The 25,362-nt window shown below is 34.5% G+C and overlaps 3 protein-coding genes across 3 annotated transcripts; 2 read left to right on the top strand and 1 right to left on the bottom strand.

Moving 5' to 3' along the window:
• Positions 1-3,820: 3,820 nt before the first annotated feature.
• On the bottom strand, positions 3,821-5,652 carry LOC122605744 (cation/calcium exchanger 1-like). Its single transcript, XM_043778700.1, has one exon. The coding sequence runs from the start codon at positions 5,599-5,601 to the stop codon at positions 3,952-3,954; it is 1,650 nt and encodes a 549-aa protein (XP_043634635.1). The 5' UTR covers positions 5,602-5,652; the 3' UTR covers positions 3,821-3,951.
• Positions 5,653-8,856: 3,204 nt separating this feature from the next.
• LOC122603169 (polyribonucleotide nucleotidyltransferase 1, chloroplastic) lies at positions 8,857-19,081 on the top strand. Its single transcript, XM_043775802.1, has 25 exons — positions 8,857-9,204; positions 10,446-10,514; positions 10,690-10,796; positions 10,934-10,976; positions 11,721-11,804; positions 12,201-12,265; positions 12,363-12,519; positions 12,681-12,737; positions 12,843-12,956; positions 13,074-13,337; positions 13,569-13,643; positions 14,086-14,199; positions 14,484-14,576; positions 15,002-15,180; positions 15,305-15,488; positions 15,893-15,940; positions 16,054-16,126; positions 16,238-16,311; positions 16,398-16,505; positions 16,583-16,677; positions 16,875-16,938; positions 17,257-17,310; positions 17,383-17,424; positions 17,728-18,119; positions 18,566-19,081. The coding sequence occupies exons 1-24, from the start codon at positions 8,941-8,943 to the stop codon at positions 18,034-18,036; spliced, it is 2,736 nt and encodes a 911-aa protein (XP_043631737.1). The 5' UTR covers positions 8,857-8,940; the 3' UTR covers positions 18,037-18,119; positions 18,566-19,081.
• Positions 19,082-21,170: 2,089 nt separating this feature from the next.
• Positions 21,171-25,196, top strand: LOC122604049 (replication factor C subunit 3). Its single transcript, XM_043776943.1, has 11 exons — positions 21,171-21,353; positions 21,477-21,587; positions 21,719-21,751; positions 22,081-22,249; positions 22,585-22,766; positions 22,923-23,059; positions 23,142-23,240; positions 23,328-23,397; positions 23,481-23,555; positions 24,292-24,337; positions 24,871-25,196. Exons 1-11 carry the CDS (start codon positions 21,270-21,272, stop codon positions 24,927-24,929), a joined length of 1,065 nt encoding a protein of 354 aa, XP_043632878.1. The 5' UTR covers positions 21,171-21,269; the 3' UTR covers positions 24,930-25,196.
• Positions 25,197-25,362: the final 166 nt, after the last annotated feature.

Raw genomic sequence — 25,362 nt, 5'->3', positions numbered from 1 at the left:
TCCAAAGGCCTGACGGGCATACATATGACATATACTATTAGGAGCACGTCCACCGTCAATGCCGAAAGACGAACCAAATATATGCTATATGTCATTACCATAATAAAATAGGCAGAGATAAGAACCATACCAACCAAATATATGTTATTTGTTGGCACAAGCTTTTCAAATGGGCACAACTGAAAAGCATACCGCACAAATCTTGTGACGTCACCAGTAGTCTTTCTTATCGTCGTATTCCCGTCCAATTCAATCATGTATACATCGTCTGCCAAGATGCGAAAGTCTTTCCTGTTAAGCACAACGTTAAACCCAGCCAGTGTGTATAGACAACCCTCATCCATCCGCTCAACGAATTTGAACGACGTATTATGCTTTGCGGTACACTACATCATATTTGCCTGCACAATAAGATGCATCCAAAAAGACAAAACTTAGCAAATATAACAGCAATTGACACAGTAAACACACCATTAACATACCTGTTCATCAGCGACAATAAAGTCGGTACTCATGTACGCTCGATTATTATTTATGACGTCCCATTTTCGACAGACCATGACCGTCACAGGCCCTTCAAACCCTTTCTGAAGCTCGCTCAGAAGCACACCAGATTGCCGACAGGGATGGCTCGAAGCTTAAGGCCTGCCATGTGAACCCAACCACAAAGAAGAAACGTAAAATCTATCAGGAAGAAAAGAACACCTTTTATACAGAGCACAAACTAACGAAGCCCAAATTGTGTTGTATATTTTTATATACATCATCTGTAACCGATGTTTCTTGAATGTAGTTTATGTCTTTAAGAATTCTCATTAATGATGAGAATATGAATCAACGTGAGTTAAATCAATGAACCAACCCATCATTATTTTTTCATGCCACAGACTACCGAATGCATAAAAGAAAATTACATGAAAATTAAAAATAAATAAATGAAAAATATCTATTCTCACCTGAAAATAATAGAATTTACTTGATAAGAGGAATTAATTCTTCATCATTTATATATGATTAAATATTTTAAAGGAACATAATTACATCTATTAAGTACAAATCGATAAATCGTCAATAATACGTCAATTTTTCCACTTGCTTGATAGAACTTTTAGATATATATAGATTTTAGTATGCTAGTTTTATTTTGTTAGAATTCACCAAATATTATTATCATCATTTATGTATAAAATTTTATTGATTGTATAAAGTGATATTTTAGTTGATTTTTGAAGAATATATTGTCTTCTCAAATCTTAATATTTAAGTAAAACTAGTATTTCTACCCGCACGTTGCCCCGGGAGAAAAATATAACTTTGGTGATAAAAGTTACAAAAACATTAAGCCGAAAAACAAAATTAACCAGGCGGTGCTCTGGGAGAAAAAAAAAATCTCGTGATAAAAGTTAAAAATCATTAAGCTGAAAACTAAATATTTGTGCCAAAAGTTAAGAAAATAAAAGTTGTAATAAAAAGTAAAGAAAATGAAACTTTGGTAACAAAAGTTTAAAACCAAAATCTGTGCGGTAAAATGAAGAACAAAAAGAAAACTTTCGGAGCGAGACTTTAAAAAATGAAAGTTACAGTAAAAAAATACAAAAAAAATTAAAAGTTTTGTAGCAAAAGTTAAGAAAACCGGTTATACGTTAAAAACCAAAGAAAATGAAACTTTGGTTGATAAAGTTAAAAAAACAAAACAAAAGAACAAAAACTTTAAAACAAAGCTTTCGTGATAAAATTTAAAAACTCAAAAGTTATGTGGCAAAAAATAAAACGGAGAAAAGTAAGAAACAACGTTTCCGTGACGAAAGTTTAAAAAGTAAAAGTTATGTGGTAAAAATAACAAAGAAAAACACTTTTTTTGCAATATATTTGCTTTAGATGGGTTGTACCTAATGTTTAAGGAGTTGTAATTTAAATATGAAAGTTGACAGACTATAAAAAAAGGACCTGATTTGTTGTATCTTTTATGAGTATACTTAACAATCGTTAAAGCTATTAATTGTTTTTGTTTTATGTATGCTTTGGGGTGGTTGTACCTTGTGTTGGACCACTTGTACTCTTAGCTATAGTAACTTTCCTCTCACAAAGGAAAGTTACTTTTTAGTATATATATATAATGTTGTAAGCAGAGAGATATTAATAGAAATATAGGACTGAAAAGTTACCTGTATATAGCGACGGCAACGACAACAGTAATAATTTGTTATTGCGTGTGAGCCTTGTGTGTATTTAAGTGGTGCACATGGGATAATGTTCCTTGGAAGATGAGAGAGAGATGATGAGTAATAAATAGAGTAAAGATTGATAAGGGAATATATGAAACTAATATATGACTTTTTTTTAACAACGGGTTAGTAATTAATATTTAGCGGTTACCATTTGAGATACCACAGTGACATCTAATTAAGCGGTATGCGGATCGAGCATACCGCTCAAACCACGCATGCTTGGGATGAAACGCATGAATCTCGAGAAACCACTTCAAATAATCCACTAATACAACTGTAGAAAGCGAGATTCGAACCCTAGTGGATTTCTTGAAGGTCTAAAACCTCACCAATGAGCGGCCAATCCATTGGCAACTAATAAATGAATTGAAAGTAATTTTATTGGTAATGTTAGTTGTCATATGACCACATGGGCCCACTGATAAAGGGTGCAAATCACAGGTTTAAATCTTGCCAAATGCAAGTAGAGAAACTACGAGTATACCACAACCATGTATGAGAATGGTAAGTCACCTGACAAGAGTTTTATGCAATATGAGCTTGGGTACCAAAACGGTCCGTGAGAGTAGAACGTTCGCACCTAATTTTATTTATTTTTTTAGGTTGTCTAGATATGAGTTGTTAAGATTAATTCTTAGAATTCAACAATTCGATGTAGCCTTAACCGAAAGAAAAGAAAAAGGAAATTTGTATAAGTGAATAACCTTCAAAGAAATTGTTAACATTATCCTGTTTTGGAATTGGTGTGTTTTTAAAAACGTATCCTTTCCCATATTCCCGCCGGCCATCCCTGGACAAATTCTTCAATCGCCTACACAATTTTTATTTAAATCACTAAACACAAGAAAAGGATAAAAAAGCACATACCAAATTTTATTTTTAGTACATGATCTGAAGGGAATGAGATGGGTACGTATGCCTAACTCATGGAATATAATGTATGCATCCAAAACCAAAAATACTCTTCTTATCGACTATCAACATCTTCTCAGCAAATTGTTGGCGCATGGCAAAATACTTGTCATTTTTTTATGATACAACATTACAACTACATATGAGTGACAAAAGAGAGGTTGATTTTTAGCCAAAGGAATGGCTAAATCAATTAAGGTGTACAATTTGAAATCAAACATTTTGATTGAACCACTTTCTTGTCACGCATAATAGGATCCACATAAACATAATTATTGACTAAAATAGCCGAATACTTAAGGTTAGTGATGGATGTATTAAGGTTCAACTTGTTACTTTTGATGGCAAGATGGTGATTGGGACAGAGTAGTCAATATATGTAAAGCGACATTATATGATTCTAATGTGTTATCGTCATTTTATTCTTATCATGTTTCGTGGATAGATAAAGAATGGACAAAAGAGTAGGACATATATATATGTTCATATTGATCGAATAGGTGTTGTATCTTCGTGTAATTAATGGTGATAGACGATTGTTAAGGCATGATGCGAGAAGATAAACTGATTAGATGTTTGATCAAGTATTGGAATCGTGCTAATTAGCGTAAATATGTTCAACACTTAAGATCATCCAAGGAAGTCTACCCAAAGAAAGATATATACACAAAACATCAGTGTTTGAAGTTTATATATAGGCCATTTATGTATGCTTGCTTAGAAATCGTTAAATAGAAGAATATATACTCATTAAAGCATAATAGTGGTAGCCAATATTGTTGCCTAACTAAAATATCAACATGATTACTACTTATACAACTTCTAACGAGTTGGATGTAGAAAAATCAATCAGTCCAACAGCTCTAGCAATCTTAATAAACAAGAAGCATAAGTAAATGGCCAAAAGCCCACCTCCGAGTGTTTGATCAAGTCGCATTTGCCGTTTGGGCAGTACAACAAGAGCCCATAACAAACCAACAATCAAAAAACCCACGGTCTCACACAAGTAAGGGTTAACCGGAACCATATATGGTGCCGGATAATCCAACCAAGATGCAATAACAAACGAAAATCCCAATCCCATATAGATATTAAACACGGGCCCAGCAAAACAGCCCGCTATAGCAATTTGAGCCCCATCGGGCCCATCATGTATTGCCATAGCGACATTGGCTGTCAAGTCACCAAGTGAGTTACCCCAAGCTAGAACAGTAAGCCCTAAAATTGAAGGTTTTATACCAATAATAGTCCCAAGTGATTGCAACAAAGAGACCAATTCCTCAGCAGTGATGTATGTCCATGTAACACTCATTAGGAACCCACTTGCATACCAAATAATCAAACACTTTTGTGGTGCCATGGTACTACTTGTCCTAACAAGTGTACAAGTCCCTAAAGCAATTCCAATTACCAATGACATACCACATATGAACAAGCTACTTTTTGAACCCATTTTACCTTGTTGTGTGGTGAAAATAAGAGCCAACATAATTGGAGCCAATCCCACTGAAATCACTCCAAATGGCTTGGACCATTTTTCTTTTGTTACCAATGGTATTGTGAGCCTTCTAGGTAAATAAAATGGCAACCCCATAACATTCAAAATCAACATAACAACCTTCTTTTTGTTAGACACATCTTTATCTTTATGCGGAGAGCTTATGAGTAATGGTAGTCTGAGATCATGATATTGTCCGCTTTGTCCACAAGCTGTATTCGAGGTCACCCTCTTGTTCTTTATGCTAATAAAATGCATATAAGAAACTAAACAAATGTAAATAATGTAAGTAGAAGTGAAAAGCAATGACGCCCATAAAGTAATCTTCCCGATTATAATGACTACGAGTAGACTTGAGAGAGCGAATAGAAGAAAAACAACGTCTCTAACGAAGTTTGCTTTATCAACTTCAACATATTTTCGTCGGTAAGAGAGTAACAAGCTAAGAACTCCAACAACAACAGTTGTAACAAATATCGCCCCACCAAGGATACTATTAATCCCGATATCTCCACCGTCACTAGAGGCAGTGAAAGAGATAATACTAGCGAAAACATCAGGTGAGCCGTTTCCTAAGGGAAGCAAAGTGGTTCCTGCAAGAGCAGGGGAGAGGTTTATAATTTTAGACAAGTGTTCAACCGCAGGACAAAAGTATTCGGATGCAGTGTTGCTTAACACATAGAAAAGTATCACAAGCCATAGGAGAAGAAGAATGAAACCAAGGTTAGGAAACCTTGATAATGTGCAATAGAAGATTTGAAGGTAGTTTATGTAGCCTTTTGGGTGGCAGTCAGAGTGTGTTTTTATGTATATACATTTGGAACGAGACGTGTCGTGGCTACGTACGTCTGTGCAGGCTGTGGTTATCGGGTCTGCGGATGATGTGACGATGAAGGAGATGATGAATAAGATGGTGAGAGTTGGGTTGAAAGGCATAATCGCCATATAGAAAGGTACGTACATGTGGTATTTGAAGGTATTTGTAGGAGAGGATGGATTTCAAGTTATATGCAATGTTGGGACAAAACCAAAAAACAAGTTGTCATAGATATTTGCTGTTTTGAAAGATAATGTCTCCAAAAAAATATATGTAGACGTCAAACATATCATTAAGTTGTTTATACTTTTGCTTGATATTATGTTATTGATGACAACGTATTAAAATTTACAATTTATTATTAGAAAGTTCATGAAATGATATTTAATTAAAATATCAATTTAATTTTAATTGTGACAGCCATCATTAATTATCACAATTTTATAGATTTTAGAAGGTGTGTGATAATTGGGTAATGTCAAAACGAATGTGACAAATGAGTGCACCGGATATGATGCATGCACATTTTACAAACTAGAAGCGCTCGGCGAAAGTACGTAAAGACAAAAACATTTGTTAAAAATTGTTCATTCGTTATCATAATGACAGAAAAAGATAATATTGTGATACTGATAAAATAATGACCAACAGGATGGATTCATGGTCACTAATAGATCGACGAATAGACGATTATCAAGCTTTGTGCTTTTCGAAAGGAAAATAAAAACGAAATAAGAAAACGTGGTTAAACAACACGATATTAATGTGTGTGTTTGGCAAATATTATTGTTGATCGATGAGAAACTTCAACGAAGCTTCATCTTTTGTCCCTTTTCTCATTAAACATAGCTATTTTCTTTACCATGAATGGAAAGTAATTTGTACGTTGCATGAACGACAATTTAATCCTGAAGGAATCATTCATTAAAAGTACTACTGTTGTCACGTTTACAATTATTTTACGAAGCGCGTAACACGACCAGGTCAAACAGGGTACCCCACCACCCACTATTTGCGGCGACGTCGCCGCAAATAGTGGGTCCCAACTGACAGACTGCAGAGATTCAACGCGACCATTTCACGTGCCATGGACCCACTATTTGAGGTTTACCAGGATCTGACATGGGTACAAACCGCGATCTGATTGGTTCCCCACATATTCCTTTTCTTCATCCGTCATCCGTCTCGCGTACACATTCCCTTGCAGATCGGTAGTTGGATCATGATTGTGTCTCCAGTCCTTGACAGTTACTCTCCAACCATCATCACGCCCAGGGTGGCCTATTAAAGTGAAGGGACAACCTATCTTGGTGGACCATTTGGGTGGCCCAATTAACCTTGTATCGCGCGCTCCACCGTGGTGACATATAAGTGTCACTTTTCTGACCACCTTTTTTGAGTTTTTGTTCGTCCGCCATATGACTAGAACATAACCCAACTCCATTGTTGTTCTTTGAGCCCACTCCGTCAATTATTCAATGGAACCAAACACCTCATCGGTTTCTAAGTCCCCAACTTCGCATTCAAATTCACCGTCTGAATCAAGTTGCTCAAACACATTATCCGGCACTTCAATACGTACGTTTTCTGGGTCTGCCCAAATATCCTCAAAACTATCAATCTGAAACAATTCAAGTAAACATCTAGTTCATTAACTATTCATAATATACACATATGTATAATATCTATATTTATATTCATAATATATATATATATATATATATATATATATATGTATACGTCAATATACCTGTGCTAAATATAATTGGAATATGGCTTTGAAAACAAAATTTGTGAATGAAAACGACTGAAAACGAAAGTTATGCGTATGAAAACTAAAAGTTATGCGAATGAAAACGACCGCTACGAAATATACAATTTATACTGTAGAATCAAGATGGGCATCCTAAATGGTGGGCTGACATACTCTGGCCAATAACGAATTATTTCAAAAAGGGCTGCCATATTCTTATTCCTATCCATGGCGAATAACGATTCCCGAGACTTCCTAAGTGTGAATTGTCAGAGGGGGCCCCACTATTAGGGGCGATGTCACCGCTAATACCTCTGACGCGGGAACTCGTAAACGTGCTTTTGTCAGTCAATGTTGCAGGTGTCGGGGGACCGACTATTTGTGGCGACGTCGCCGCTAATAGTCTGGTGGGGTTGACCGTTGACCTGGTGGTGTTACCCTGTACCTTATTTTACTGTTTTACTAATCGTAAAAGTAGTCAAAGATCAAATCATAATGGTTACGACCATTTGTAAATAACTAATATAATAGAATTAAGTCAATTAACGAAATATAATTTCTAACTTCGTTTTTTCTTCATGCCAAGTTATGGTTGTGAATGTTTTATAATAAAGGTATGGTCTCGTAAACAAATTGTTCCAATTATAAATCTAGAAAAAAATATAAAATAAAATAAAATTTGTACGAGTAAGTCTCTGATAAAATACATGGAACCGGGGACGTAAATGAACCAAAAGAACACCAAACAAAACGCAAACATGACTTGTTTGGTGTTCGTTTGTTTAACTTTGAACGAGCATGATATCCGTGCAATGTGGCGGCGATGACAGGGACAACGGTTTAGTGGTGTCGGTGATTGTATTATTAGTATTAAGTGGTGTAGGTTGATGTAAATTAGGAGATAGTGGAATTTTAAAAAAAGATAAGGGCTTGAAGTGTTAATTATTAAAACAATGGTTTCGAGTGTAAATTAATTCATTAAGGGTAATTTTGATAATTTATAAAACTCTTTCCATAATTGGTCTTTATTAGGGGCAATTCAGTACCTTTGTATGTAACATTTGAGTAACAATCTATTTGTTGGGGGATGAATAACTTTTATAAAAGAGTATACATAATATAAAATGTCAAGGGCAATTCTAATAATTAAAAAACAAAAATTACTAAAAATGAAAATGGGTCTTTTACTTTATTAGGGAGTAAAGATAAATAAACATTTGTAAAACATGTATTCGTATTTATTTGTTAAGCAGACAAGATTGTTCGTTTTTGTTTGTGTAAATGCTAAATAAACATATATAAACACACAAAAAAAAGCACAAATGAACATCAATGGACAAAGATAAATATGAACAAACAAAATGATTAGTAAAGGATAAATTTATCATTTGTCATAATTCAAATTCAAATTTTTTTTGCATAATTATATGAATTATATCAACCAATTACAAAACTTTCAAGTGTTTATTCTTTCAAATTTCCAATTACATTAGATTCTAGTTTCTTTAGAAAAACATTTTAGGATAGATTTTGACTACAATTAGCAAATCAACCAAGTGACCAACTCATCCAAAAGCCCAAAGTTATCAACCCACAACCATAAGGCCCAAGAGAGAAACGATACAGCAGCAGCAGCAGCAACAACGGATAAGGAGTCCCCTCCATTTCCTTCTCCAAATATCACCATCGTGTCACACACACACACACAAACTGGTAAATTATAAGTAACGAAATGCTAGCGATTAGCAGTAGCTTCCATGGAGGACGACCATTACCACACTCAACGTTTCACAATAATAGACACAATAAATCAACTTCTGTCTCCTCTAATTTCCTCACATCAGCTATCACTAGAAGCAATAACAACAACAATAATAAATTAAATAACTCAATTCGCTTCAATGTACGCGCCCTAATTCGCGAATCAGATTCTGCCACGTCATCTCCTTCTTTTCCTAACCGTCATACCGTTAAAATTCCCGTTGGAGATAGATACGTAAGTCTGCCGCACTTTCAGTTGTTACTTAATTTCTCCATTTATTTTTAATTCTGTTTTGTTTAGTATGGATAATTAAAGTAAAATGTTTTTTTTTTACTTTAATAACAACAATATATACATGCTGACTACACTCGCTGTAAGTAATATATAGTTATATTAGTAGTATTACAGAGACTTGAAGTTGTATATATTTCGATGACAACGAAAAAATCGAAGCTTAAAAAAAGTCTCAATAAACTTTGGCTATCTATTATTTCTGGAAGAGCCAAATTACTCATGTTTGTTAGTAAAGCTGAGGGATTTTAAGTTGAAATCCGCAACGACCTGTAAAATCTTAACCGACCTTTGCATTCTAACTGAATATGGAAATCAACTAGTATAGTGTTACTAGTGCAATTCCAAACCGACTTTCGCTGATGTTGGTATAATTGTTACCTACTACCATACCAGCTGATAAGTGAGTTAGCAATGCTGACTTACTAGTGCTTTGTAACTTCTTGCAAACCATTTCGGGCAGTTGTAAATGGGTTTTCGTGTATATGAATACACAAATACTAGGTAGAGAGACTCTTGCACTAGATTCTTGATTGTCTGTCACTCCTGAAATTGATACCGTGATAATACACAAACAAGTATAAGTCAGACAATTACTTTTGAAAGTGATTAACTGATTACACAACTCATTGTTTTTGGTCATTGATTTCTTCTCCTGTTTGTTCAAATCTTCCAACAATGCTTTTGTTTCTTGTTTTTTTTAATACTTTAATCGCTTATCAACTTTTTTTTCTTCATTTTTATAGGGGATAAGTAACGGTAACATACACTTTGGGTCTGTAATTCCTTCATATAGTTTTTTAGGTTATGCAATGCCCCCCTTCTTTTTTGGTATTTGTCTACTTTAGTCATTGAATTTGTTAAAGTCTTCCTGGCTTCAGAATTCTAAAGGCTTTCCAATTATCAAGGTGGAACAAGTTTAACATTTTACAACTTCAGTCACCAATGTGTACAAAAAGAGAATACCTTGCATAAACCAGAACACTTGTGAAAATTTACTAGTGCGTACAATAGCAGTATCTTACATAGACTGGAACACAACTGAATGTGCATTACTAGTTCAGTATAAATAAAACCATGCTCTTTACCAACAATAAATGAATGCTGACAGCAAAGGATCTATTGCTTCCAAATTTCTGGTATCCTTATTGCTCTCGTTTTTACTTTTATTTTTACTTTTGCAGATAACAGTTGAGACTGGTCAAATAGGAAGACAAGCTAGTGGATCTGTTATTGTAAGAGATGGAGAAACGGTAAGTTTCGGGGGAAAAATACTTTTATGTTTGCTTCTTAACCGTGTTTGGGGATTGCAGAAACAATGCCAGTTTAGGGTTTTTGTATCATTCAATCACTTCTTTTTTAATTATGCAGAATTTCGCATTTATTTGAGTTGTGCAAATTGTTATAATATCATATCTAAATATGCAGATCATCTACACGTCTGTTTGTATGTCTGATGTTCCAAGCGAGCCTTCTGACTTTTTCCCTATGTCTGTAAATTATCAAGAGCGTTTTTCAGCTGCTGGTAGAACCAGGCAAGTATCATGATTTAGCTTCTTTTACTTTTTTTCACATTATCACATGGCAAAAGAAATTCACAAAACTACTACTATTACTTATTAACTTGCATGCAAATGTTTTGTTTTTTTCTAATTTTAAGTTTCTTTTCCAGTGGAGGATTTTTTAAGCGGGAGGGAAGGACGAAGGACCATGAGGTATATCCTTCACTAAGATTATAGAATGGACACATTATGGTGCTTGAAAAAGTTTTACTTTGTTTCTTAAATGAGAAAGGCAATAGAATTTCATTTAAAAAAAACTAGCAAGGAGCTAGACAATGCTAAACACCAAACCAACTTGAACCAAACTGACCTAAGCGAATATTAGCAGAACCTCTATATCCAAACCCACTTCAAAAGGTAACTAACCAACACAATATGAAAAGGCTTACTTTGGAAGCTATAAACAGTAAAGTTGATTTTATGTTTTGTACGGTTTGCCATTGAAAAAAAAAAACCACACATGGAATGTCTCCAACAACCAGGTGATTGATTAGTTTCTTTCATCTAATTCTATTACTTATTTTTAAAGGAATTTCTTGGAATTTTCTTTTAAATGATACTGATCATAGACAGTAAATTCCCGAAATGGTTTGTAGGTTTACCTTTTTTTTTTCTTTGAAAAGCAACTAAATAAATCCACATAAATTCCACAAATATATACAAAGTGTTTGCCATAGGACTTGAACCCACAACCTTTAAGTTGATGGGTCATCACACATATGATATACCAATGAGCTAAAGCTCAAGGGTATGTAGGTTTAATTCATCATATATCCTGGTATCCTACTATTCTACCTTATAGTCACTCTCATTAAATTACCTTAGGTACATACATACAGTATCATTCTCATTTATTTATTCTTGTAGTTCAAAATGATATAAGTTATGGTAACGCAGGTACTTATATGTAGACTAATTGACAGGCCATTGAGGCCAACCATGCTAAAGGGCTTCTATCATGAAACTCAGATACTATCTTGGGTATGTACTTTCCAATATTAGAGTAGCATTTTACATAGACCTTTTTCTTGTTGCATTGATTATATATTTTGTTCTCATTTTTATGCCACTGAGGTGGCTTATTCTGTTCCCAAGACTTGTAGCTGGATGCTAAGATTAATATATAAAGTTTAATAGAATGGTTATATGCTTATTCAAATCTTCTTTTAAATTGGTTGGTTGACTGGCTTTATGTATTGAAGTCGTGAAGCTTTTACCCTTTTCTTTGAATATATAGATAAATAAAGTGAAAATTGAAAATGATGGGACAATTATATTTGGAAAACCAAATATAAACATGTAATTTTCCTTATATGCTATAACAGCCAAAAATAAATAAATAAATAAATAAATAATTTTTATAGTGACGCTTTGCAGGTTTTGAGTTATGATGGCCTGCACCCCCCAGATTCTCTAGCTGTTACTGCAGCTGGAATTGCGGTGTAAGATTTAGCAACAAATTTCACTCTTAAATGGCATCTTTAGTTATTTTAAATTCAGCTACCTAATTATAGTCAATGTCACATTATGTTCCAACAGAGCCCTCTCAGAAGTGCCAAATACAAACACTATAGCAGGAGTTCGAATTGGTTTGATTGGTGATAAGTTTATTGTGAATCCAACAACCTTGGAGATGGAAGATTCAAAACTGGACTTATTGATGGCGGGATCAGAAAGAGGGATATTAATGATAGAGGTTCTTATTGTTATTCAATATTTTCCGTTTACACATTTGCATGGGTACAAGGCTAGTCATAATTTTAGTGTCCTCTAATTTCAGATGTTTGAAGCAGATAGCCAGTTGGCAGCTACTCATTTTGACACTAGCATTTTATGTTTCTGGATATTGTATTGTAGGGTTACTGTGACTTTCTTCCTGAAGAGAAGTTGATTCAAGCGATAGAAGTTGGACAGGTTGTTATTTAGTTGTGCTGGTCTACATATATCTACAATTTACACGGAAATAAGTCAGTGATTACATAATATCCATGTGTATGATCGCAACTTTATTCTTATCAGGATGCTGTGCGAGCTATCTGCAAAGAGGTGGACAATTTGGTAAAGAAGTGTGGGAAACCCAAAATGCTTGATTCAATTAAGTTACCTCCACCTGAGCTGTATAAACATGTTGAAGTATGTGTCCCTTTCATCCTTATCAGTACTTGTGGTGCTTTCTATTCAAATAATCACCCCATAAAAGTCATTTTCTTTATCATGTTGCTGTCCCGCTTATAGATAAATACAATGCAGGAAATTGCAGGTGATGAGTTGGTCAAAGTGCTACAACTCAAAAGCAAAGTACCAAGAAGAAAAGCCCTTTCATTGTTAGAGGAAAAAGTTCTTAGTATACTTACTGAGGAGGGTTATGTAAGCAAAAGTGAAACTTCTGTTGGTAATGAAATAACTCCAGACATGTTGGAGGATGAAGATGAGGAAGAGGAATTTGTGGTTGATGGTGAATTTGATGAGGGTGATGTTCATATTAAGCCAGTTTATAAGAAACCAGTTCCCATGGTATCATTCCCCTCTTAATCATTTACATTTCTGGTTAGGCTAACATCAGAAAGATGATCTCTAAAGGATATATACATTTTTGTGTACATCTCCCTTTTATATTAATACATATCTTTGATTAAAGACTTCACCTTTCATTTTACTAGTTTATCACCTGAATGATGGTTTTTAGATATATGAAGTACGAGTGGCAGGGAAAGTTAATTGATGATTGTTTTCGTTCCCGTGTAGTTTTACTCTGAGGTAGATGTGAAGTTGGTTTTCAAAAGTGTTACATCCAAATACCTGCGAAAACGCATCGTGGAGGTACGCATACACTCACTCACTGTTAGTTTGTTAAGAGGTAGACCTGGAACATGGATAGGATGTTTTTATTTTTGATGTGAATAATGTGTGTACGGATTTTTTTTCTTTCCACATTTAAAAGTTTTGGTTCCTCTGCTAAAATGCAACTAAGCAGTTCCATTTCTTGGGGTTTTATCTGATCTGTTCAATATCATGTTCTAATAGAACAAGGAAGTTTTCTGATTACTTACAAGGATAGCAACCTTATGGAATTCTTGAGGTTTACAAATGTTATCTAGCAGTGCGTTCCGAGTCGATAATGTTCTTCTACAAGATATAGGAAAAACTTTATGAGTGGATTACTTGCTATAACTAGATTCCATTAGCTTGGTTAGAAATACAATTGGATTCTTGTACATTTTAGCATATCGATCATCATCTTATGTTTGTATTTTCATTTAAGGGAGGAAAAAGAAGTGATGGCAGAACTTCTGAGGAGATACGTGTCATTGACTCAGAATGTGGGTTACTACCTAGAGCACATGGAAGTGCTCTTTTTACCCGTGGGGAAACTCAGGTTTGTGCTGTTTTTATTGCTGAAGTTTACAAAATTTCCGCGTATCACGTATGAGGTATGTTGTATGCATACTTTGGTTATTTACGGGAGTTGTCTTTCGAACATTACTAATAGATATCGGTGACTTTTGCTATCTGAGATTTACATTAGATGATTCAGAATAAGACAATGATTATTTAATTCTGTTGCTTTTACATTTATAAAACTACGATGATTGTTTAAGCTTGCAGATTTTTCTCCTTTGTTTCTCTTAGTTTATTTATTTTTATCTTTTTTCGTTACAGTCATTGGCAGTGGTTACCCTTGGGGACAAACAAATGGCACAAAGAATAGACATCCTGGCAGGTGTAGAAGATGTGAAAAGGTTCTATCTTCAGGTGTGACTGTTTTTTAGGCTCTTCGCTGAATCTTAATTTGCAAGTTCTATAGTACTCAGTAGTTAAACTGTGTTATTAGCTAAATCTCCCTAATCTTTCTAAATTTTTTTGTACATGGTCCATTTATGTATCCACTCACCATGTGTCTAATGGCAACATCAAACAAGTGGATAGATACCCAAGTTCTGAGATAAGTTGAGTTGCAAATAATTGACAATTGATTCAAGAGGGTGTTTGTATTTTGTTATCAAGAAATCTTAATGTTTGAAGGTCCAAATACTTATAATGTTCAGAATTAAAAGAAGAAAAAGTGACCATTGGGAGTACTGAATCTACTGTGACAAATGTTCAAGAACCTTTTGTAGACTTTCTAGTGTCAATTTTCAAGTTACTTGCTAATTAGATGTATTTTGTTCATGATGCAGTATTCATTTCCACCATCTTGTGTTGGGGAAGTTGGGCGAATTGGAGCACCTAGTAGAAGAGAAATTGGTCATGGTACTCTGGCTGAAAGAGCCCTCGAACCTGTGTTGCCTTCAGAAGAAGATTTTCCTTATACTATACGTGTGGAGAGTACCATTACAGAAAGTAATGGATCATCAAGGTGTGAAAGCTTATTAGGTGTATTGTTTAATGAATTTCTTCATTTGTTATTTTGTGACTCTTGACAATTATTTTCAGGACATTTTTGACATTTGTTCGTATTGTTTTGTATGATGATATGATAGTATGGCATCAGTTTGTGGGGGATGCCTAGCACTGCAAGATGCTGGAGTACCATTAAAGAGCTCTATTGCGGGTATAGCAATGGGCTTGGTTGTGGACACAGAGGAATTTGGGGGAGATGGAACCCCACTTATCTTATCCGACATCACTGGCTCTGAGGATGCTTCTGGAGATATGGATTTTAAGGTCTTTTCACTTGATTGGAGCATAGCCTCAAGGCTGAAATTATAAATCGTCTCCCATAAAAATTTCAATCATGTATTTTAAGAAGCTACTTGGGCCCGTCTAAAAAATATGGTTTATAAGTTTTCATTGTCCACACATCAAGAGATGGTGTGTTTGGAAAAATGGTTTTACTAACAAAACATAAAAAAGTTAATGGCAACTTTAATCAAATTGGACAATAGTATCCTAATGCTCGAATGTGGTGGTTGCAATTTTTATGGGATGAAAGGAGTAATTTATACTCATGTTGTGGGACCTACCTCATAAGTTATGCAAATTGTTGGGCATATGGTATGAATCTGTAAGAGGTGCAGTACTAGAGCTCTAAAGGAGGGGTGTTGAAATTACCGACTTTTAATATGCAGGTTGCTGGGAATGAAGATGGAGTAACCGCATTTCAAATGGATATAAAGGTTGGCATGTTAATCTGTGTGTGCGTGTGTGTGTGTTTCTTGGCTGTCTACATATATGGCTGTTATTGGTGGTTTTGTATCTGAGCAATGTGCCTTCTTTACAATATTTATAGGTTACTGGAATTACTTTGTCAACAATGAAGCAAGCATTAATGCAAGCAAAGGAAGGACGTAAACGTATTCTTGGTAAAAAAAAAATCAAACACAATATCAACAAATAGTAATATGTATTCTTTGTTTTCCATACAAATTTCATCCTGTCTAATCAGTCTGGATGACACATTATTATGTTTTCAGCTGAGATGCTGAAATGCTCACCTCCCCCGTCAAAGAAGCTTTCTAAGCATGCTCCACTCATTCTTGTTATGAAAGTTAGTGGTCATCTCTTAGCCTGTTAGTCGTCTGACAAGTGATGGAATGTGCATATTGATTGCAGTGTTTCTTACAATTGTTGTAGGTTAAGCCTGAGAAAGTGAACCTTATTATTGGCTCCGGGGGTAAAAAAGTCAAGAGTATCATTGAAGAGACTGGCGTGGACTCTATCGACACACAAGATAATGGAATAGTACGTTGAACAACTTATTCTTTCTGATGCTTTTGCTGCTGTTCTTACAGGCTCACGTATCTTATTGACTATTTCAGGTCAAAATAACTGCAAGAGATTGGGCAAGCCTAGAAAAGACGAAAGCTATCATTAGTAACTTGACAATGGTCCCAGTTATTGGTGACGTGTATAGGTATCTTTCTTTTCATGTGAAAGAAATGCTTCTATCAACATGAATGAACTTAATTCAGTTAAAATGTGGATTAGTCTTACCTTGGGCAATATGATCTTCAACTGGGTTGTGATTCTTGTAATTGGGTCTCGCTATTCATCAGTTCTGAATTGGCTCTTTGCTTGATTTTTGTTTGTTTTGTTTTTATATGCTATCAGGAATTGCAAAATCACATCTATTGTTCCCTATGGAGCTTTCGTTGAGATAGTACCAGGCCGAGAGGTATAATCTCTATCCGCAAATATTAATCATGACCTTGTGATCATTGGCATTTTTGCATGTCATGCTATAAATTTATATCCCAGTCCAATATTTCCTTCATGTAATCATCTGGGTTTTTCAGATTTAGAAAGTGCATATATTTCCTTCATGTAATCATCTGGGTTTTTCAGATTTAGAAAGTGAATTGTTTTAACAAAGCTCCATGGTTTTGTTTATTACTTCCTATGATTCTCAGTTTATGTGATTAGTTATGACATATTTTTCCTGTGAAAGCTTAGCATTATGTAAGAATTAAAACAAAGTTTAACTCCATTTCAGGGACTTTGTCATATTAGCGAGTTGAGTCCAGATTGGCTGTCAAAACCCGACGATGTAAGGATTATTACCTTGTATGTTTTACAGTTTGCTGTGTTGGTGCAATAAGTATAATTTAATTTGTAACAGGCTTTCAAGGTTGGAGACCAGGTTGACGTCAAGCTCATAGAGGTATGGATTTTTCTCCTTGTGTGTGTTTAAAGAAGATAGGGTAACCTACCAATTTGGGTCGACTATTTTGTCAAAATAATTATCTTTCAATAAAAGTACACTAAAGAATCTTTATGTGTAGCTAGGTGCTTGTTATATTAGGGTCTTCCTTAAAAGGAAACAATGCAACTTTTTTCTACATTTCAAAGGAAAGTGTTACAATTTCTTTTGAATGAGGAAGTAGTACATTAAACACGACCCTGTTATCGTCTTTTTTTTTTTTTTGGAGCATTTATTCAGAATTTTTTTATGTATATTTTACAGATCAATGAAAAAGGTCAACTTCGTCTAAGCCGAAAAGCACTCCTTCCAGATCAGGGCACTGATAAACCAAATGAAAATCAGAGTACAGCTGGTGAGACGAAGGATAGTGGAGCCCCACAAAAATATGCCGATAAAAGTAAGCTTAGAAGAAGTTCAAGCATGCCAAAGGATAAGAGCTCTGAAGTTACATTTTCCAAGAGGTATGTTGGGCCCCGCAAAAATGAGCCAAAAACGAGTAGCAGTGAATTGGATGTTGCATCCAGTGACAGTGGAAGTGCACTAGTTAATGGAGAGGCTCAAGTTGGATAATGATAGCATGAGGGTAGAAAACCAATTTGATATGTTTGGACATGAAAGCTATGGCGGTGATGGCTTGTTCGAGAAGGATATAGGTATGAACCATCAGCTGATAAGGAAGTTTTTTAATTGAATGGCTCAGTTAGCTTGTATATGTGCTGCTCATTATGGCTTGCCAAACTGTTGAGTCTAATCAGTACTGGTATTTGTTAGTTTACGAGGAAGCTTGGCTTAGCTCAGTATTAAATGATTTTTGAAAAGTCAAAATCATGAGCTCTCACAAGTTGGCTTGTGTTGCCTTCATCTCTAGTTCTCATTCTTGTTGAACTCCTCATGTAAATAGAAAATTACATCAAAGATCAAACATAAAACAAGATTTCCGATGGTTGTGTATTTCATGTACCCATTTTGAAAATATTGGAAACGTTATAACTTCTTTTGTAATCAAACTGTGTAGTTCATTTAATTAGAAATGAAAAAGGTATTATATATCATAACTACCATGCAGCTAACTGGTTTTAACTCTTATTTTTTATGTCAGGAGCTGCAATTTGTCTCATCGCTAATTGGAAACAGCATTTATAAAGTAAGCACTGAGACTGCCACACTAACTTGAAGTACTTCATTATTACGTTGATTTAAATGGTTGGGAGTTCCCGTTATTCTACACAGTCATGCATTTATTGATCTTCTGAGGAACTTGGTGGGAGGCCAGGGCCTTCGGTATATTGTAGTTATAAACCAGCTGATACTGCATCACGAATCTTTCAAATGAGGATGAAATTGAGTCCGCAGTTGTAGTTTTCAGCAACTCCAACATAATTTTGTCCTGGAATGTTATAGGCTGTGTAATATAGAACCAAGTTTTGGGTTCATTTAGTATGTCTTAAGGGTATTTGCTGCTATATTAAATTAAATCAAATGGCTTAGCGTTGCTGCGTTGTTAATGTGCATTTGACTAAAAAACATGGAAACTAGTGGCTTTGTACAGCAAGTGGGACAGACAGAGCATTTGAAGCTTTATGCAAATGTTTCAGGCTAGACATATGATACTTCATACTTGAATCCAAATTAGAAGGGTAGTAATATGTTTTCACTTTTGACGATTGCAAGTGTGGAAATTTTTTCTAAAAATTAACTAAATGCAGCGTGGGTTGAGCTGTACTGTAAGTTGGTGATGCCAACAAAGTTGAGAGATGCGGGTTGAAAAAAGTGTAATTGAGATTTTATAAGGGGATTGATTAGAAGTATAAGTTGAATGTTGTAGTATGGGTTTTATTACCAGTTAGTAGTTTGAGGCTTAAAAAATCTGTTTCACTAAATAAACAAAAAGTAATTATGAAGTGCTGTTGGCTGCACCAAGATTAGGTGCAAACCATAGTAAGCATGTATATTAATGGATTGAAAGGGTCGGGTGGTAAATTTTTTATAAATAATCTTCTATATAAGAGCATTGTTAGATGTAGTTTGCTGCATAACGTATATGAAATTAATTTGTCTGTAAGATCTTAACACGTAAAGTTTGTTTATCGAGAAAAGATCCAACTATAAGTAAATAACTTTACAAGCTAAGTATTGGATTCATGAATCTCCTAAAACAGTTTGGAATATTGTACAAAGAATTGTTTTGGCTATTGTAGTCTATTGGGTATGGAAGGAAAGAAACAACAGGACATTCAGTCATATTGATATGCCAAAGGAAAAACTCAAAGATCATATTATTGAGGGAATAAAGTGGACGATACTTAGCTTGAAGTTTAAAGAATGCAAGGCTTATATAGAATTAAAGACCAGATGGGAAATGCAAAGTTGATGCTGATTACTGTTAGAGCACATAAAGTGCACAATTTGTTGTCCGATGCAATAATTCTAAAAGGCTGAGAAATTCGTACAATTATGCTTACGAAGTTTAAGTTCGTAAGAACTATTAAGTTAGTAAGGCCCAGCCCGTTTGTACGAATTTGACAGCCCAGTCTGTTTGTACAACCTATAAATATAAGTCTTAGGTCACGAATTTAGGTTGATGATTTAGTTGCAACATAAAGTCATTCACTAGGTTCTCGAGGTAGAGATTTATACCTCGAGATACCGCCCAAACTATCACGATTCGTCTCAATGATTGTAATCCGTAATCATTGTAGATGTTGTTCATACGGATTCATCTTGTAATCATATGATTAATGATAGTATTTTTGTGTTTATCTCCTGTTCTTATTATCTTCGTGTGTGTTTATCATGATAATCATTAATTAACCCTAAAGACGATCATAGACGGATTCTGCACATCTATGATTGTTAGATCTCGTGTTAATCGATCCGGGAACGTGCTGAAACACGTTTTCACAATTACTAGTTAGAATGAGTGTATGCAGATTATTGTGCAAGATAAATGCTGTTATGGAAGGAATGCATAATATGGAAATGCAAGTGATAGCAAAAGAGAAGTAAGGTGCCCAGGTGGAGGTATCATTTTGTAACTTTGGGTCAAATTGGTATTATTGTATTGAATTGCTTATTTGAAGATAGGAATAGTATATCGATAGATAGATGGGTTAGTATAGATTCTTGTTTAGTGTAGGCTTGTATAGATGACATGAATATAAATGATGGGGAATGTCCATCATGAACTTAAGATTCAAATATTGTATTACAGTTTTCAATGAATAAAATTTTTTGGAAACAAAAAAAAAATATTGAATTCTTGAAGTATTAAACTAATTATTATTGTGTAACTTGCATATTTACATATGTTACAACCATCTAAGTTTCAAAAAATAATAAATTAATTTAATAATAGACCTAACAACATGATAATGAATAAATGACACTTAATATAATTAAAAAAATAAATTCAAGAAGAAAATAAAATTAAAATAATAATAAATTAACTTAACAAATCAACCAGTTAATCAATCTAAAACATCTACTGATTCACTCATTTTCTCTGCAAATCTCACATGTGACAAGAAATTTTAGTTACTTTGTTAGGTTGATTATCCTTTTCTATAAAATTTACTTTATTTTGGAGCAAGACCGCCCCAATTTTAATCCAAACTTCCAAAGTATGATATATGATACAGTAGTATTTTAGCAAGTGGCCCATTTATTAGGGCCTAATAGATAAAACTGGCTCCAAAACCCGCCCCATTTCTATCCTTTCCTCGGATCCTTTCCCGCCACTTCTTCACAATCTCACCACAGTCTGAGACGCACACTAAACACACGCTTTGGTTGATCTCAGAAAGATGCTGTGGGTAGACAAGTACAGACCAAAAACCCTAGACAAGGTTATCGTTCACCAAGATATTGCTCTCAATCTCAAAAAATTGGTACTCTTTTTTATCAACTCATTTTTCAATTATTTTTTTTACAAAATTAGGGCTTTTTATTTGACAATAATCATTCTTATTATTATTATATGTATGTATGTGTTGATTGATATCGATGATTAGGTGACTGAGCAAGATTGCCCGCATTTATTGTTCTATGGCCCACCTGGTTCCGGCAAGAAAACCCTAATCATGGCCCTTCTTAGACAGATGTTTGGGGCTAGCGCTGAAAAGGTTTTCTTTTTACTTTTTTTTTTTTTATTTCAAAATTAATAATTTTTGTTTTTCAGTTTTAGGATAGTTTATTGCCTTAATTTAATGATGGAAAATTGTTTTCTTTATGTTTGAATTTGATTAATTTGCAGGTTAAAGTGGAGAATAAAAACTGGAAAGTTGATGTAAGTACATCTTTATATCTATCAATTATTATTATTATTATATTGTATATTGTTTAATATTTCATATCCAATATTAATTTGTGATAAATATGTTCAGTTTCTTTTTTGTACTGAATTTGGTATTTTGTTGAGAAATTTTGATTGTCAAATTAACACATAAAGTTGCTAACTTTTTTCGGTATGAAAACTTTGATACAATTTTAAATCTTGTGAAGTATGGGGTTTAGCCTCCAGGGTTAAAATCTAATCTGCCTGTATATAGGGTGTATATTATAATATAAGTTTATATCTATTGTATTGTATGTTTTTTGATTTGGTTTTTTTTGCAGGCTGGAAGTAGGACTATTGAATTGGAACTCACTACACTATCGAGTACTCACCATGTGGAGTTAAACCCTAGTGACGCGGGGTTCCAGGATCGGTACATTGTTCAAGAGATTATCAAAGAGATGGCAAAGAATAGACCAATTGACGCTAAAGGAAAAAAGGGTTTCAAAGGTTTGCTTGCAGCGATTATTTATTCATACTTCAATCATTCTCTGCTATACATGTGTATTATGTGGGATAGAGAGTGACGTTTAACTCTTATCTGACTAGTACAATAACAAATGTACCCAATCCAAGCATAAGCGGGGTATTGGGGAGGTATGATTTCGTCTGCTTGGCTAATAAAGTTGTTCTAATGAGGCCATTTCGACATGCACGCTAGGAGTTTTTAGTGCAAACTATACAAAACTTCTTTCCTACAGTTAATCATAAGCACTTGTGATAAACATAATCTTGTCAGAATTATGATCACCACATTATTTACCATTTCATGTATGGTGTATCAGTATTGGTGCTCAATGAGGTTGATAAACTTTCAAGAGAAGCACAACACTCTTTGAGGAGAACAATGGAGAAGTACAGCGCCTCATGTCGTTTGATTCTATGCTGTGACAGTTCATCAAAGGTAACTGAAGCAGTGCGCTCTCGTTGTCTCAATGTCAGAATAAATGCACCAAAAGAAGACCAGGTCAGTGTTGCAGCTCTTTTAAGTATAAGTCCCTGCTGTTGTTAGTTTACTAAATTGAACCATTCAAGTCGATCACTGTTTAGCTTGAATTAAATAACAGAGCTTGATGGTTCAGTTTGATTTGCAGCTTATCTAACATGTGTGTACTTGTTTCAGATTGTTAAAGTTCTGGAGTTTATTGGCAAGAAAGAGGGATTACAACTCCCTCCTGGATTTGCTGCTCGAATAGCTGAAAAATCAGGTCGGAGTTTAAGGAGAGCAATTTTGTCATTCGAGACTTGTCGTGTACAACAGTTAAGATCAATGTTGCAATTTATCTCATGACTTGTTATGCTGTTATTGAAAGCAATATTTACATCAGTTTTTCTTTCATAGGTACCCTTTTACCAATAATCAAGTGATTCCCCCAATGGACTGGGAGGAATATGTATCTGAGATAGCATCTGACATTATGAAAGAGCAGAGCCCCAAAAAGTTGTATCTCGTAACTTCATGATTATGGTTTATTGCTGGTATTAAATGCATCTGTTTACTTATTGTCATGAATATCTTTTGATATAGGTTGTTCCAGGTTCGAGGAAAGTTGTATGAATTACTTGTCAATTGTATTCCTCCTGAAGTTATATTGAAGGTTATATTCTTTTCTCACAGAATTACTCTTCTTGAATTCTTAATAATGTGCTATAATTGAGGCCGAGCTTTTTGTTGATTCAGAGGTTGCTTTCTGAATTGCTGAAAAAACTAGATGATGAAGTGAAGCTAGAGGTTTGTCATTGGGCTGCATATTATGTAAGTTCATTCTAATGTCTTGTCAATTACTCTTACACCACTTTTTGCTATGATTATATGATGAATCACTCAAAGACTTTTATATCTGTCAATCATAGCCAAAATATCATATATTTGTAATCTTTTTCCATTCCCCTTTTTTCGGATATCAGCGTCTTATTTATTCACTTCTAGGAAAAAGGACCTACAAAATGAAAATGTTAACCAGCCAAAACAAACAAGTGCAAAAGTTTTGAAATGAAGGATATATGCGATAGGAGAGATGGGAAGAGGCTGCTTGGACATAAAATACTACTTATATTTATATCTAGGGCTTAGGGAAATTACACAAAGCCCATGCTGGATCCTTGTGCAATTTTCTTAGATGTGCATACTAGCTCAGCCCATGTTGTTTTCCACCAAAACTATCCCTTTTGCTTGGTTACCTCTAAGATCATGACATGTTTTATTTGGAATAGCTATTATTTTATTCATAAAATGGTTCGATAAGTATTATGACCCATAAAGGCCATGAGATATTAGCTTTCCTATACCGATTAGAAATCCAAAAGAAAGATAAGATCATGACATGTATGTTATCAGATTGGTGGTACTATGAATTAAATTGGTGATTAAACTATGAAATGTACTTCAGCCTATTTTATGATCTCTTTGAACTATATATGGACATTTTATTGTAGTGGAACAGGAGTAAATTTCTCAATTTTTGTCTCTTAATGAGTTGATGTTCTCTCAGGAACATAGGATGCGTCTTGGACAGAAAGCCATTTTCCACATTGAAGGTACCTTTAATGCACTCTCTTTGAATTTTTGTATAATGTTACAGCAATGGCAATTAACCATATGATTGCATTAGTCTGATTTATGCACCGATCAAGCATCTATCTTTTGTCTTTCCTCAGTATTAAGTTTTTCTAAGTTTCCTTTTCAACAAACAATTAGTTTGTGCTAACAATACCTTCAGAAAGAAACAATACATAAGGACATAAGGTAATAAACTGTACAATTTCAAGATGCACCATCAATAGTAAGAACAAAAAGTACTCTGCATTCAACATGCAGAAATCATAACAGTTTCTTGTTTCTATATTGCCATGGTTGATGTTCATTTTGTGTTAATCTGGATATTTGTTGATTTTTTAGAACGTAGGATGTGAACACCTGACCTTTTATATTTAGCATTTATATCACTTGTTTTAAGCTCTATCCTCATTTAAATACGGTGGTTACAGACTTACATCTACAATGTGTGACCATCTGTTCACCAACATATTTTAAGAAAGCTGATAATATCTCTATGGATTTTCATTGTCAGCATTTGTCGCCAAGTTCATGAGCATTTACAAAAGCTTCATAATAGCAACGTTCGGCTGAAGCCAGCAAGCAAACATGTTTGAGTTTCAATTGTCTTGTTAAGGTCTTTATCACCCCCATCCTCCCGTTAGTTAACCGTTTGTATTGTTTTCTACTTGAATCATTTTTGGGGTTGAGGAATAGGACTTTGGAGCCCTTGTAAGAACCCATCTGTCGTTATGTCTATTTCAAGTTATTGCAGCTTTCATGTGTCAAACTTCAACCCCTTTGAACCCAAAAAAGTGATTTCTTTGGGTATTGTTAATTGGAAGGCAAGTTTTATCTTCACGGTATGGTGTCAAGCGATATGTTGCAATGACCAACGAGCCATTTCCAAGTAAAATGTTGCATCCTAGCAAAATTTTTGAATGTTACTAAACTTGGAACGAAAAGGTAGGTTGTATGTGATAAACTTAAATCGTGTTAAAAAGGTCTAATTCTCAACATGTATAAA

The sequence above is a fragment of the Erigeron canadensis genome, chromosome 6, assembly GCF_010389155.1.
Source record: "Erigeron canadensis isolate Cc75 chromosome 6, C_canadensis_v1, whole genome shotgun sequence".
Lineage (NCBI taxonomy): Eukaryota > Viridiplantae > Streptophyta > Magnoliopsida > Asterales > Asteraceae > Erigeron > Erigeron canadensis.
Note: the sequence above shows the minus strand (reverse complement) of the source record. Positions and strands in the feature narration are given on the sequence as shown.